The 16,662-nt window shown below is 33.3% G+C and overlaps 1 protein-coding gene and 1 long non-coding RNA gene across 2 annotated transcripts; both read left to right on the top strand.

The window, feature by feature from the left end:
- The first annotated feature begins 376 nt into the window (after nt 1–376).
- Nucleotides 377–2,833, top strand: LOC114282709 (uncharacterized). The gene is made up of 3 exons (XR_014345258.1): nt 377–1,178; nt 1,397–1,482; nt 2,653–2,833. It is a non-coding gene; the product is annotated as an uncharacterized LOC114282709 (long non-coding RNA).
- A 1,492-nt stretch (nt 2,834–4,325) lies between these two features.
- On the top strand, nt 4,326–7,797 carry LOC114282696 (kirola-like). Its single transcript, XM_082896484.1, has 2 exons — nt 4,326–4,576; nt 7,236–7,797. The coding sequence occupies exons 1-2, from the start codon at nt 4,390–4,392 to the stop codon at nt 7,499–7,501; spliced, it is 453 nt and encodes a 150-aa protein (XP_082752610.1). The 5' UTR covers nt 4,326–4,389; the 3' UTR covers nt 7,502–7,797.
- The last annotated feature ends 8,865 nt before the right edge of the window (nt 7,798–16,662 follow it).

The following is a 16,662-nucleotide window of genomic DNA, read 5'->3' as shown; positions in this document are numbered from 1 at the left end:
ATGAGTTTTGGTTTTGAAACAAAAAGATAGGTTGCAATCCAAGAAATTTAGAGAAAATAGTGCCAAATTTTGCTTGATTTGTTTAGAGCTCAAAGAATTATAGTGAAAGCCAATGAAGAAAAATTAGGGTTTATATAATGTGAAAACATTTATGCCCTGCAATTTATGATGTACTGAATTGTTTCATTACATTTTTGAAAACACCTGTTTTAGCAAATTTTTAATTTTATTTTTTGTTTCGTTGATTTTGGTTTTCAAAGCATAGGAAATTCACTCCAAGAAATGTAGAGAAAACACTACCAGGTTTGCTTGATTTGTTTATTGTCTACACATGAGAAGGGGGCTTACATAGTGGAATATATATATATATATATATATATATATAATAAATATACAAATAGAAGGTGGCCTGCTATGATTTCTTGGGACTATCTCTACACATGTGCACCAAAAGACTAAAGTTGAATTTATTTATTTTTCTTTGAATAGTTGAAGTTGATTCATATAATTTGGTCATTGTAGGAATGTGATTCTGTACATTTGAAGGTGGAATTGTTAATATAAATTTCATACCATGTTTTATGTATTTAGGAGCTTAATTTATGGGTATTAATTGATTGTGATTTCTAATTTAGCTTGTTGGTTTTTAATGAATAATTCTATACATACTAACAATCTTACTAAAATTATAAATGGTTAGATGTGATTGGTTATCAAAAAAATAACAAGATTTAAACCACCAAATAATATTTGGACATGGATGTTTTTAGTAGGATTCTGTTTTTGTTTTTTGCTGTTAATTTATCCATGGAACTTTTCAATATGTGTCAATTTAATGTTGGGCTGCTTGATGCTAATGTGTATGGGTCATCTATTCCAACCATGACGAAACTCAATGGCAGGCCTAAAGTTAATAAATATAGTTTTTTAATCATTTGAATCCTTCCTGACTTGTTCCAAATTATATGGTGTCAATGATGTGATGTACTAAAATGCATATAGATTTGCTTTTAATTTATTGCTCATATTTTACTAGTTAATTTAATATCCCTTTCTTGCTCACATTTTAATGTGAATATTCTTTGCTTGTGTCAGATTGGTGCTGGATTAGATATAGTTGGTACCATTTGAATTATGTTATGATATTTTCTACTGCTTCTTGAAAACTATGGAATCAGGTGTGTTTATCAATGGGGTTTCTTGTCTTCCCTCACATGTTACTTCTCCTTTCTTATGTTATTATACATATGTGATTCGAAGTATTTGGGCTTCAAATTGTAACTCCGTTTGAAGGATTTAGTGATTATTTTTTTTTTTTAAAGTTAACCTGTTAAATGTATTTTACTATTAATTTTTATTCTTTATTCAAAACTTATGTTGATTTTGTTCTTGCAAGTGTGAAAGTTCTTGGACATGTGTCAAGGGGAGGGGACTTGATTGGGGAAGCTTGATATTCTCGTGGTGGATACGCTGTTGGGACTGGTGATGCTCAAATATCTATTTTAGAACTGCAATTATTAGGTAGATAAAAGAATATGAATACGGATTTAGAGGTTTTGATGCTTTAACTAGAGGATCAACAACTGGAACGGCCTAAGCAGAGTGACATAGAGACACATTTATGCTTCAAAGGCTCTACCTTTGTTAGATTCATGTTTCAACCCTCAATAACGAATTTACTAGTCAAATCATGTGTGAAATTGAGATAGCCAAATGTCATAGGATGATATATTTCCTTCTTTTTAATTTTACCAATCTATCTAAAGTCAATATGGAAGTAATGCTTCATTTACTTATCTCTCTCTCTCTCTCTCTCACACACACACACACACACACACACACACACACACGAATTCACACAATCAAGCAACAATGAATTGTCAACACGAGAGCATGTCACTCAAGTCTAAATGAACTTGTAGAAATAGACAACACCTCGTTACAACTTTTTGTTAGGAAATTTGCAGAACTTAAGGCTGAAATGGTTCGTTTAGGAGGCAAACTTGTAAAACAACCACAAAATTAATCAAACATCAACATGAGCATGTCACTCAAGTCCAAATAAACTTGTAGAAACAAACAACGACCCGATTAGTCTATTTGATGCTGCTGTGCTGCTGCTGTAGTCTTTACTCTATTTGATGCTGCTGTGTTGCTACTGCTGTTTACTTGTGTTGCTTTCTTAGTGGATTTATGTGTCTCATGTGTCTGAAACTAGTGTCTCCTCAAAGTGCTATATATGGTGACTTTGATGTGTTGCTCTATTTTATCCATTATTTTTTTGGTGATTCTTGCTTAATTCCCTTTACGGATGCTGTTGGAGTGACTGTTAATATTTGTTTAATTAGAGAGATTAATTTTGTGTTAATGAAATTAATTCTTTTTCCAATTAGGGAGACACAGGGGCTAACTTCCACCATACTTGATCCTTTTTCGAATTAACTTGATCTCAACTTCTGTAATTTAGAAAATTATCATATGGGTGGTCATATGTTTGGTGAATGATATTTTATAAAAACATTTGTTGCTACTGTTCTTATTATTTGGGAAATATAATTAGGGTTGGCTGTTGTGCTTGGTATATCAAAATTTTAGACCAAACATTTTATTACTAAAATTTTAATATTGTAATTTTTTTCATATGTTTGACAGATTGACAATGGATGGAGCACAGTTCGGGGAGCATAAGAGGATTACATTTTAAATTTTTGGATATATTTTGTCATAGGATTTTGTACCTTGGAAATTTTTTTGTAATCATTATGTACATGTTTGAAGTTTCGGATTGTAATGGATTTGCTTATGTTGGATGTTTTGGATTTGATAATTTGAACAAGTGTGTTAATTTGAATTATATATATATATTTTTTTATGTTTATAGGTTTATGTAATATACACTGAATAGGAAAATTGAAAAAAAAAAAATATAATTAATGAACTTTTTGGTGACAGGTTTTTTAGTTGTAAATTTACTTTTGGTGACAATTTGTTTATGTTGCTGAAAGTTTGTGTGAATAATTTTTTTAGCGACCCAAAACTTGATTGATCGCCAAAAGTTTTAATATTCAACAAGCAATTCATTTATTCGCTGAAAGATATTTTTAGCGATGCATTTATATGTCGCTAAAGCATAACATGTCATCTGCTTGAGGTTACTTTTAGTGACTAAATGTTAATTTATGGCGACAAAATTTTACTGAAATATTTGGTTGCCGTTTTATTTATAAGGCAACCATAATTTATTTGGTCGCCGAACCATTTAGTGACAAGGCTTCGGCGACCAATGTTATTGATATCGCGGATACTTTTAGCAACCAAAATTACACTTTTGGTGACTAAAAAAAGGTTGCTAAATTTTTTTTTTTTTTTTTTTTTTTTTTGTAGTGCAAGTTAGTGGTTTGTCCAGCTTTGAGATTTGTTTTTGGGTAGTTCTTAGTAAGGCTAGACATTTTTTGAATAAGTTCTAACAAGGCTAGACATTTTTAGAATAAGTCCTAACGAAGTTAGACATTTTTGGAATAAGTCGTAGCAGGGTTAGGCATTTTTGGAATAAGTTTAAGCAAGATTAGGCATTATTAGAATAAGCTCTAGTACCCATATATCGTTCTAGCAAGGCAGCATTATACGGTTATTTTTATCGGAGTAATAACAGAAAGGTTCTACTCTTTTACTAGGCTCAAAGAGAATGAAAGTTTGGGGGCAATTGAGAGAGGATAAAAACAACCACAGGAATTATGTGGGTCCTGGCACTGCCACGTGGCACAATTATGGATTATCACGTTTATGATAGTTGTCAAATCCTCATCAAATACTGAATTAGTGTTTTATATTATGCAAAACTCATTAAGAGATGAAATATTATTGATATCAGAGTCCTAAACAACTGGAGATTGTTTAGGATATGATTTCTGGAATATTCAAACTACTTGCTAGACAAGTCACTAGATATTATAAATAGGCGATACCTCTATGGGTTGAGGTACGCGATTTCTCTTTATGTATTTGTCCATTAAATATTTTGATAATATTGGAGGACTGACTTGGGCGTCGGAGGACCCCCAACCGTTTAGTGGCTGAGGGAGCTTTATCTTGTAGATAATGATCGTGTGGTGGATCTGGTCATTTTCTTTGTTAGATTTCTTCATCAACAAATATGGTATTTTTTTATGTTCGTATAGGGACCAAGTTTATCTAAAAAAAGGATCGTGGGCGAGTAGTGATGGGCCCCGAAACAAGTATATTTTGTTCTTATCAACACCATTTGATCCCCATAAAGCTTTTTTTTTCACTACTCTTCTATATAAAGTTTAGGCTAGAGTATTAGTTTTCACATCTAACCCTTACCCCTTTCTGAGTAAATTTTTTTAGCAGCGGATATAGCATTGAAATATGGCTGAAATTTTTAAGTTGGAGGGACAAACAGAGGTCAAGTGCAAAGCTGATAAGTTTTTTGAGGTCTTTACCTGTAAATCCTACCTCTTCCCAAAGATCTGCCCTGAAAAAATAAAAAGTGTTCAAGTTCTTGAAGGTGACTGGGCTACTATAGGCTCTGTCAAGGTTTGGAACTATGTACCAGGTTAGATTAGTAATTATTCAATCTTTTTAAAATACTATGCTGATTGTGTGTTTGCTCAGTAATAAATATTATGTATCACGCAGTCTCAAAAATAGAGATGATATAATAACAAAACAAAGCACAAAATACTACTACTATGTAACAATTTTTGAAAGTAAGATGGTTCCAACAGGTATGCCGAAAAAAAAAGGGATAAATTACAATTTTCATTCTTGTAGTTTGATTCAAATTTTATTTTGGTTCCTATTATTTTCATTTGAATAATTTGATTTGTACATTTTAAGTTCAATATCAACTTGGTCCTTCCTCCAAATTAGTTTGAATTATTTTCACATGTACACTTCGAAAGACTGACACTCGTTAAATTTAACGTCTAATTTAAATGAAAGAACTAAATTGCAATCAGACGTAGAGTGTAGAGATCAAATTGCTCAAGTTGAAAGGAGATAAAAAAGAAGTGATACTACAAAAATTTCAAATTTTATAGACAAAATTGTAGACAAATATTTTTTAGAGTTGAAATATCTTAATTGTTAAAAATGCCATTGTGACAAATTTTTTTATTACAAATTAAAGATTTAGTAATAAATTATTATTCTTTACCAAAATTTTTATTTCAAAAAGTAAACCTCTTGGCATGAATTTTTAGAACAAAAATTTTCATCTAATAAAGTAAACTTTTTGGCATGAATTGTTTTTTCCTAAATGATACATTTATTAGTGATATTTTTAAAATTTTATTGTTAAAAATCATTTTCTAACTTTTCAAGATGACCTTCTTATGACGACTCACATAACCATTGAAATTGATCTTTTAATATTTTTTTAAACAAAATTTTTACTTCTATAAACAAAAAAAAGCTTGATTCCTAAAACTTGTAGTGATTGGTGATCCTAGGATTGTGTGGCTTTTCACAGTTTAGATGTTATTTAGTTTTATTTATCTTAAATTACCCTTCCTGTTTGTTTTAGTTTATTTCTTAGAACTTTTCGACAATGCTTTTTTTCTTGGCCAAAATTAGTTATTTATTGTTAGATTAACCCTTCTAGAAGTTGAATTCCTAACCTCTCCTTTACAAAATACTACCTCCAAAAACAATAGACTACAATGGGTTAGTTTATTATATATATATATATATATTACAAATTCTTACTAAAAATCTAAGAACTGAAAATAACCAAATAGAACAAAAATCACTCCAGAACAATTGAGAAGAACTAAAAATAACCAAATAGAACAAAAATCACTCCAGAACCAATGAGAAAGACAATTAGAAGGGATATATATATAGCCAAATCTATGGTGTATAAAAATGCTATGCCACTTTGTTGTGAAAATTTTGCATATCCGAATTTATTTATTTTTGTTTTTTTTACGATTCGATTTGAATTATATACACTGCTAAAAGTAAAAGTTTAATCATGACAACAATTAAATAATGATGCCATGTTCTTTGCCGAACAATATGATTATGTAGTGATAGGTAATGGTGAACACTATATATATATATACTTTAAAAAAAATAAAAGAAAGAAAAGAGGAAAAGGAAAAACTAGATTCAAGAACTAGACTTGAGGGTTGACGAATACCGCGGAGAGTAAACATAAAATTAGGGAACCTCGTATGTCTCTTTAAGGGTCACAATTATTTAGACTTGTTGGGATAAGAAGTGGAAGTCCACATTACATATGAGTAATCAATACTTATGAAAATTCCATTAAAATTGTATTTTGATTTTAGATGGGCAAAGTGAAAAGAACAACCTAAAAATGGAAAAAAAAAAAACACATTTTTTTTTGCCCTTTAACAACCATTAATACAAGACCCAAATAAGGCCTAAGAGAATTTCTAAGTTACCAAGGTTAGACAACTTGTAAAAATGTTAGATTCTCTAGTTGGAAGAGAGGAGTAGATCACTTTAATTCGATTCAATAGATTAGTTACAAGGCCAATTTTGATCAAGTGTTTGTGTATAAATCATTAATATCAATAATTTGATTAATTAGATAATTATTATCACATAATTGCATAGTATATGTTTTTAAATAACTGGATGACAAGTTCAATTTTAAAAATAAATCATTATTTTTTAAAAAATAAATATGTATAATTATGAGATGAATTTAATTTAGGGTGGTCAGGCCATAAATCTAAATTTGAATTCTTTTTGTCTAAAAGTTCACCCGCAAAAATAGTATGTGCATAAAGATATGTTTATGCAAAATGACCAAACTGCTTATATATTTAGATCCATGTCTATCTATTCAAATTGAATGATCTGGTAATTTGTTGGCAGCTGTCTCTCTGTGTCTAATTTATTTCATACTGAACTACATACAACAAATTTTCAAGTGTCTTTTTCAAGTTTTTCAAACTATTCGTAGACTTTCCGTCCACCAAACTTAACAACCTTATTTATTGGACTAAAATGACATAATTTGTTAAATAAAGTTGCAAAATCAAGCAAATTGAAAAAACATGAACGAAATTGACACATCGTGTAAACTACAAGGACTATTTACATAATTTACCCAAAATTTATTGCCCACGGTTCTTATTTTTCAAAATCTCAAATTTATTATTTTTAGTCTAGGGCCAAAAACTTTAAGCCGTTATTATGTCACTGATGATCACTCTTTTCTTGTACACCGTTGATAGGGGGTTCTGAATCTGCCAAGGAGAGAATAGAAGCCATTGATGTGGATAACAAGTCAGTTACTTTCAACCTACTTGAGGGAGATGTCTTGAAGGTTTACAAGACCTTTAAGTCCACACTCCAAGTTACAAACATGGATGATGGATGTTTGATAAAAGTGACTTTGGCTTATGAGAAGCAACATGAGGACACTCCACCTCCAACCATGTACCTAGAATTTGTGGCTAATATCAGTAAGGATATAGAGGCTTACCTCTTCAAGGCCTAAGACAAAGCCACTGAGGATTCTGTTTCTTAAAAACTTTGTTCTCTTGTCTTAACTAATTTGCAGTCGTTTAATTTGATCATGTTTGAAGATTCTTATATCTCAAGATTCTCACAAGATCTGAAGAGTGTGAGTGAATTAAGACTGAGAAGTAGAAAATTTGTGAAATAGAGAATCACCAACCAAACAAAGGGCATATAAATATATATGCTATGGAAGTATTGGTTAACTAGTAAATGTATAATAAAGTTTGTGAAGCCATTGTGGTGACTATTTGCTCAGCTTGTCTGATAAATAATATGCAGTTTTGAAATCTGTAATGCTCCATGCACTGGTTTTTGAATGCTAAAAGTGTAGCCAAACTTTTTGGGCCAAAATACAACTTGTCAATGTGCCAAATATTCTATTAATTTCATCCCTAAGTATTAATTGTGTATTAAAGTGTTTTTTATAGTCAACACTGTATTCATTATTAGAATGAGGGATTTTTTTCAACAAAAAATAATCATTGGAAAGCAATAGATAACTATACTTTTGGTATTTTAAGATGGCGTTTGGTACCGTTTACGACTGTGTTTGGTGAAGCTCTCATATCATAATTCTAACCATCCATTTGCACACACCGTTTGGATGCAGTTTTGAAAATGTGATTTCACCACACATTTCAAAATATATTTCTCTTCCACGTTTGGCATATCTTTCTTTCGTTTTGACCATTCTGAAAAGCAGGAAAGTTTTTGAATTTTGTACCTACTTGGTCATCCTCCCGGATGCGCCCCCAACGTTCGGCCGGTCGTCCGGCCAGTTGACCGAAACAATATATATATATTTTTTTGTGTGCAATTACCAATCGCCACCTGTTATTTGGGGGGAAAAAAAAATTTTGTTTTTGATATTTTTTAAATATAGAATTAATTTTTTTACACCAAAATGACAAATTATTTTTTTGAATTGAATGTTAAAAAGAGTTTGGTTATGAGTTTTAAATAGAATTTGCAATAGAGTTTTGAGTTGTTCGTTTGGTTATGAGTAATAACTTTTTGAATTAGTTTCTGAAAACTCTTTTCAAAACTCGTAACTAAACAATTTTTCTCAATTTATGTGTCACATCAAAAATTCAAAACTGAACTCAAAAATCTTTTCAAAACTCATTACCAAACAAATTTTTTTTTATTCAAATCATAATTTCAAAACTCATAAACTCAAAATACAACTCTACTATCAAATTATAATTCTAAACTCTGCCAAACGCAACCTACGTTTTTGTTTTGTTTTTTTGTTTTGTTTTGTTTTTTTTATGTTCATAAAAAAATTATAAACTAATTTTTTATTTATTTTTAGAAAAACAAAAATTGCAAAAACGTTTGGTTTGAACAAAATGTTCAAAAAAATTTAAAATAAAAACTCAAAAACATGTTTGTTAGTTTTAATGCATAAAATGTTTATTTTATTTTTCAATTATTTATTACAATGAGTAATTTCATTTCTATATTGATTAACTACAGATTGCAATTGTCTGGTTTTCTCTGCTTGATTCCTACATGAAGCTTCCAATGCTGATATATCATTCTTAAGTTCACCCATCTCTCTCTCTCTCTCTGTATTTCAACAATTTCATTCTCAGTTCAGACTTTTGCCTCCTCGATCTCAATTTTCTTTCAAACTATTTCATCAATTTTTCGCTTCTGATCATCTAAATCTATCAAAGTCTAGTTCAAATCTTTCTTGATCAAACCCTTTTCGTCAATCAAGCTGTCAAAGCTTCTTTCATTCTCCTTCATTTCTTTCACTAAAACATCAATCTTCTCCACTGTCTTCTTTTCCATCTCCACACTTTCCAGGTACTTCTCCAAATCGGCTACATAGCTCGCAACCTCTGTTCCCCTTTCTGCAGACTCAATGAGTGCAGCCAACACGATTCCCAACTTCTTTTTCTTTATCATTTCCAAACTTTTCTCCTTTTCAATCCCTTTCTTCTCGCTAACTACTTCCTCAATTTCAGTTGATAGATAGATATGTTGTATCTATTGTTTAAACAACAAAAATCAGGAAAAATTTGTTTCCCCTCTCAATGAAGCACCAACAGAGGGGGGAGCGAGAGAGAGAGAGAGATACCTTGGTTGCTGTTGATGATGGAGAGAGCGAGAGAGGAAAGAGAGGATCCAAAGAAAGAGCTTATTTTTTATCATTGAAGAATAACTGTGGACGCTATGCCTTTTTCGAGTATAAGACACATTTTCACTCATGTTGTGCTGACTTGCTAATCCCACATCGAAATAGTCACCATTTAATTTTATCAGAAATTAAAAAAATTTTAACAATGAAAACTAAGTTAAGGATCTGATCCATCATAACTAGAGATTGCTGGTTTAGAAGTTAAGATACAAAAGGGGAAGGTAATTGATTTGAGCTGAAATGTTACACTTTGAGGCTCTCTATCTTATATTTTTAGTCTTTTAACTTATGATATTTGTGTTGGCTACATATTTTGTACAGGCCAATCGCAGTTTTACACGTGGCAAGATGAGGGCAATACGAGAAGTTAATTCAAATCTCCAATCGTAATCATACATGTGGCAGTTAGCATTGGTTATTGTGGATATGCATAGCACTGGATCAGCGAAGAGATGCAATATGACGTGCCCTAACGGTTACTCATGCATTTAAATTCAAAATCAGGAGGGAAGTCTAACTGTAAAGAGTGGCGTAGTGGAACTAAGTATGAGGTAGCATGTTCAGTAATCATGGGAGGACTGTTCGACGGTTGGAAGCCCACTTCGACGGTTACTATGAGACAGTATAAATAACAGAGAAGGCTCCAGAGTAAAGCATCCAGACTCAGATAAAAAAATCAGTTTTATCTACATTATTTTTCCTTTCCAGTTTTTAAAGTTCTTTACATTTTTGTACTTCAAATTCCCGTATTACACTTCATTCATAGGAGTAGTTTCAAATAATTTGTTGCTGTAAACCTCTATGAGGCTGGGTCAGATTATTGTAAGTCTTTCATTTTACTTAATAAAATTCTGTAATTATTCTTCACTTAATTGTTTTTTACTAAATGCTTCTACAAGCCACCAGTAAAAGTCTTCTTCATTGAGGCTGAAAAAACTAAAACACAATCGTCTGATAATTGGTTGGCAATTGATCTTCTATAGGACTGTTTGATCATTGCTAGCACGCTTAAAATTGCAATACTAACCTTTAAAAGCCAAAAAAGCCAACACATATTTTTTGGCACGCCCGGTGGGACTAATTGAAATGGCTAGACGTAGGAGACAAGGAGAAAATGAACGCCTGGAAGAAGTAGTGGAGGGAGAGATAGAAATATTAATCTAGAGGATAATGTGATAACACATCCCGTGGAAGTACATGTCTTATTCGAACCTATGGTCGAACAGACCAACACTTCGGAGCATGTACCACATGTTCAAAATATTGGATGAGGCCATGGAATTGGACCATCCACTGTTCCATTTACCCAGCTAATGAATCTATGGGGAGGCTTGGTAGATGCCATGGGATAGCAATTAATGAACACAATGGAAAGATGGGCAACATCCTTTACGGATCGAATGAATTCCCATCGACCAACCAACACAAGGTATATAGAGGAAAATTCAAATGTTTCTCAGTAAAGATTGGCAAGAGATAAACAGCATATGCAAAGTAATGGACAAACTAGTAATCCAAATTATGAAAGACCATCACCTGTACCTCAGTCATGGTATGTGCCTCTTTTGAGGCCTGTGGTAAATCAAAATGTCCCATTACCTAACAGCAAAGCCATACAAATTGGTGGATCTGGGCCAACATAAGAAAATGGCATGAGAATGTTACCAAATCCCATGTTCAAAGCCATACCTGGCATAAGAGGGTTCGCTAATCCTTTGTTCGAATTCACACCTGGGGGGTTGAAAGGGTTTCCTACATCTAGGAGAGAAACAATACCTGTTCCTCCTATTGCAACACCTTTCGCAGGACAGGTTCAGAGGAGTCAACCATACCTTCAATAGCAGCAAGTACCACAGGGACATCCAGTCCCAAATATGCCCCCCTATGGACCAAGAGGACATCAAGCACATGGGATTCCACCAAATCCTGTGTTTGTTCCTCCAGTGGTAGTCTAATAACCACAAAATATGGTTCTTACAGACCAAATTATTGATATTGTCAGAGACATGTGTGGACTTATGGCTCAGGGAGTTCAAACTCCTGTGTATAGGAATCCATATCCAAAATGGGCGGATAGGGTGAATGAATAGCCAAGAGGGTTTAGAATACCAGACTTTGCTCTCTTTTATGAGAATGGAAACCAGTCAACAGTAGAACACATTGCTAGGTTTGCAGCCCAATGTGGTGAATTTACTAATAATGATTACATGAAGTTAAGACTTTTTCCAAATTCTCTAACTGGTGCAGCTTTTGTATGGTATATTAACCTTACACCTGGCTGCATCCAAACTTGGCAGCAAATGGAGGAGGCATTTCATGCCCAATTCTTCCAAATAGAGCTAGAGGTCTCCGTGGCAGACTTGGTAAGGTTGAGTCAAAGGCTTGATGAAAAGGCTGCTCAATTTATTGCCATATTTAAAAAAACATGAAACAAGTGTAGGGTCATTCTACCAGAGCCTAAATTTGTGAGATTGGCTCAAAATGGTCTAGAGTTTAGGTTTCGAAAGAAGTTCAACTCAATTGAGTTTCGAGACTTAGTAGAATTAACCTATGAAGTGTCTATATATGAATCATTACTTGAGGAAGAACAAGATCGAAGTAATGCATCATACAAGGCTTATTATAGAGACCCTAACTACAAAATTGATGTAGCAGAGATTGTAGGGAAAGAGCCTATGGCCTGTGAGACATTAAAGGATACTACAATTGACCAACAGTTTAAAAAGAAAGACCTTCATATGAAATATTCTTTTGATTTAACAAAGGCAGATGACATTTTTGATCATTTGCTTGCTGTAAATTTCCTAAAGTTACCAAAGCGAGCTAAAATTCCTTTCCCAGAAAAACTTAAAGGAAAAATGTATTGTAAATGGCACAATTCTTGGTCTTATTCAGCTAAAAACTATATTACTTTTAGGGATGAGATCCAAGAACAGATTCGAAAAGGGAGTTTGAAGTTCCCCACTAAAGCAGAAAAGGCTATGGGCATCGACACTAACCCATTCCCAGAGATTGGCAAAGTTGCAGCCAATATTGGAATGCCTGACTTCCAAAACCTATCTTTGAAAGAATTGGAGGAGGTAAATGTGTAGATGCATGTTGCCAACCAAACTACTGTCAAAAAAGATATTAGAAGTTCACCAGCGAATGGACAGAACTTTGCGGATCAAAAGGAAGACTCTAGTGAAGATGCACTGGATGATGATTCTCTAGAGGCGGCTGTCATGCAAAGAATGTGTCCTAGATGCAGGTTAAGTTACAAAAGGTTGAAAGGCCTCCTAGTTGATGGGAAACAATACTACAGGGATGTGCAGAGCCGCCCTAAACCAACCAGTGTCTATAACAAGAGGCTATACCCAACTAGTTCCAGACAACAACCATTCTTGGTTGGACCATCAGCTACTAAAATGCATTCTAAGGGTAAGAGACCTATGCATGAGGATAGGCCACCCAACTATTGCAGGTTGGAAGGCAGTTATCCTGAGAGAAGGTTTGAAGTGGGCTCAAGTTATGGATCTAGAGATAGTTCATCACCGTGCATACGAGAGAGAACATTTATTTCTTAGCTATTTATTCTTTCTTCCGCTTTTATTATTTTGGAAATGGACTATAATCATGGATTGGACAATGATATTCGATTAATAAAATCTAAGGCGTTACAAATTCTAGGAACTTGAGCCTAAAGCTTTGATGGATTTCGAAGTGGCTCATTGTTATGAATTTGACATCGGCGTTATAGATTCAAAGTTGGGCAAAGCAATTCTGAGGTAAAGATAGTGGTGAAAGAGGCACATCGGGTTTGGTTCAATTTGAGGGTGGATTTGCTAGGTAATTGAGGGTTCTCGTGTGTAATTCCTTTGTCTTATTATTGTATTGTTTTGTGACTTTGGCCCATAGTTTTTTTTATCACTCTCCAATTGTGGTTTTTTCCATATTATATCGTTGTATTGATTTGTTGATGTTTTGTTTTGTAGATATAATTCAATTCTTGTTTAATTGAATTAGATCTGCTTGTATTTGATTGTGGATTGTTATTCATTGCTAAAAATTGAATTCTAATTGCAAATCACTATCTCGGGATTTTTAAGGTTTTTTAACCCTCTACTAATTCTCTATTTTATGATTTTAGTGAATAATTATTATATTCAATCCATTTTAAGCTTAAAATTATTACTACCCCAAAACCAAATGATTTGAATAAAAGAAATATAATTCACTTTAGATTAAATAAATAAAGCCATGGTTTTCATAGAAAATGTTGGTTTTTCAAGAAAATAGGTTTGATTTTATCATGGCCACAAATATAAACTAAAAGAAGCAATATTTATAGAAATCATTCAAAACAGACAATAAAGCATTTAACTTGGATTATTTAGGAACAATATATAGAAAATGCATATGCTATGAGATTGGAGGAAACTTACTCGGATGCCTACACTAGCACCTTACATGTATTCGTAAATTAAATGTGAACCTAACATATATCTAAGCATACAAATGATATCCCTAAGCTCGATTTGAGGTTACTAGGGTGATGAACATGCAAATAAAGCAACTAACAAATAAAAAAAGGAAAATATGCTAAACTACATGATAATCAAACCGGGCTTAATGCATGATTTCTATATGATTAAATAAGCCTAAACATGTTGTTCTAATAAACATAAAGAAAATATGCAAGAATAGGCGAGAAATCTAACAAAATAGACAAACTACATGATGGAATGATGGACTTACACCCTAGCTATGATTAACTATTGAAATAAAGGACACAAGAGGAACTAAAATTAATGAGAGAAACAAGTTGACCTGCTGGTTTGATTAAACCGAAGGCACGCGAAGAGAAGTGTAAGAAAACTAAGGTTTCCTTGCTGGCAAACCTCCCTCAAACAAAGATTTTTGAATTATAGTCCAAGTTCCAAGCTTTAGGTTGATTTTAGTTGTTTTTAGTTCCTGTATATGTGGGAATTTTGGAGCCAAGGCCAGAAGGGGAGAAAATAGGGTGAGGGACTCTAAAAAACTTACAAAAATCTCTCAAAATGCTAACCCCTTGCAAAGGAAGGGGAGGGGCTCCTTTTATAGGCAAAGAGGAAGGGCTTCCCATTGTATTCCCTTGCCTTCTCCACCGTTAGTTGCAAAAAGATTGAGTTTCCAAAACTAACTCTGCCACGAATGGATGTGCACTCGCACAGAGTATGTGCGTGCGCACAACCCATGTGTGTACGCACAACTCATGTGTGTACACATAGCCTATCTCAGTATGTGTGCCATCCACACATGCACAAGTGCGGGGTCCTATGCCCTTGGCTTGCTTGTAGCCTATGTAAGTCCGAATTGCCTCTCGATCAATGTTTTTAATAAAATCGATTACAAATTTTGATAAATGTCATTTTGTAATTGTAGACACCTCATTTTGATGGGCCCAAAAACTTGGGCGCTTTCTTTTGATTACTCGATGATGAAAATTAGAATGTGTTTCTTGGATAATCCTCGTAAAAATGATGAAAATCAAAATGTGTTTCCTCTCCACCCTAAGCGTATTTTGGCCTAGTGTTTAGGTCCTATCAGGCACCCAGAGTGAAATGGAGTTGAACTGAAGCAAATCGTTTTTTTTCTCTCCTAGCCAGTTGACCGACCCGATTGTCTGGCTGGTCGAACCCAAACAGATTTGCAGTAGTTTTGTGTGGTTTGGGTGGACACTTCCCAAACCCATTTTTCTGACCCATTCATGTATTGAATGCATGCACACTCATCCTCCATTGCCTAGCGCTTGATCCATTGAAGCTAATGCTCCACTTTTGTCTTCCATTAGCTTTATTAATGCTTCATTTGCTCCATTATCTTCATTAATGCTCCATTCTTGTCTTTCATCATTTCTCCACTTGTATTACCTATATGTATACATTAGATTGTTGAGAGGAGGAGAAGGATAGATTAATGAGAGAAGGCTAGAGATAGAGAAGAAGAGAGTTTAAGCTTTGAATTCAAGAGTTAGCTAAAATTGAGTGTTAATTGTGACATTCCATTTCTCAAGCTATGCACTATATCTCATCTTCTATTACAAAAGTTATCCAAGTCATGTTATTGTAGTCAAATTCTAGAGCTTTGATCAAAGAGAGAGAATAGTCTTTGTGAAGTTCCAAGTGATCATTTCCTACCCTTGTCCAAAGCTACCTTTAAAGCTCAAATTCCGAGCTCTTGAATTGAGGATTAAGAACAAAATTCACAACTTTGAGGGTGATCAAGAGGAAGTTTGGAAATCAAGAAGTTCAATATTTCTTTACGAGGTGAATTTCATATCTTTGATTTTCTTATACTTTATATCTCGTAATTATTTTCTACCTTTCTATTTCATAGTATTTTGTTGTAATTCAAGTGCTTAGTTTAGCTCATATTATCTTTTTTGCTTTCTATTTCATAGTGTTTTGTTGTAATCCAAGTGTTTAGTTTAGCTCATATTTATTTTCTTGCTTATTTTCTTGCTCTTGTTTCATATTGTTTTATTGGAATCTAACTGGAAGCGGTTAGTTTTCAGTTCTTTCATTTTCTTATGCTTTCAATCTTATAGTGATTTTCTTGTTTCAAGTTGAATATTAGTTTTGTTGTAAGCTAACCGAAAGTGGTTAGTTGAGACACCTATAAATTTCTTGTTTGTTTTTTTCTCAGTGTTACGACAAGAACGGTTTTGCTAGGCTTAGTTGGCTGGGCGGCCTATTTGGTCGGCTAGTTAGTTTCTTTTGATACAAAACGGAGTGGCCTTTCGGCGTTGAGCATACTAGTTTCCGGCAATCCTCAAGACACATGAAGCTTTTATTTTTGTTTTTTTATTTGAGTGTTTTGTGAGGTTTTTATTTTGTTGTAATATTCTTCTCCTCCCTCTCTAAGTTGGTTTGTAATTATTTATACAAAGTGTTGTAATAGTTCCCCGCCCTGCTTATTTCTATCCTGTTCTTTTCCTTGCTTTCTGTATTTGAGCATATGCATCAAAT

Source organism: Camellia sinensis, chromosome 11 (assembly GCF_055761805.1).
Source record: "Camellia sinensis isolate YWXY chromosome 11, ASM5576180v1, whole genome shotgun sequence".
NCBI lineage: Eukaryota > Viridiplantae > Streptophyta > Magnoliopsida > Ericales > Theaceae > Camellia > Camellia sinensis.
The sequence above is the reverse complement of the archived record's forward strand: the minus strand, read 5'-3'. Positions and strand labels throughout refer to the sequence as shown.

Bases quoted from the DNA above. Each gene is read 5' to 3' on its own strand.
- LOC114282696 (XM_082896484.1), top strand. From the start codon at position 4,390: ATGGCTGAAATTTTTAAGTTGGAGGGACAAACAGAGGTCAAGTGCAAA. The intron at 4,577-7,235 runs GTTAGATTAGTA...CACCGTTGATAG, and splicing joins GGTTTGGAACTATGTACCAG to GGGGTTCTGAATCTGCCAAG.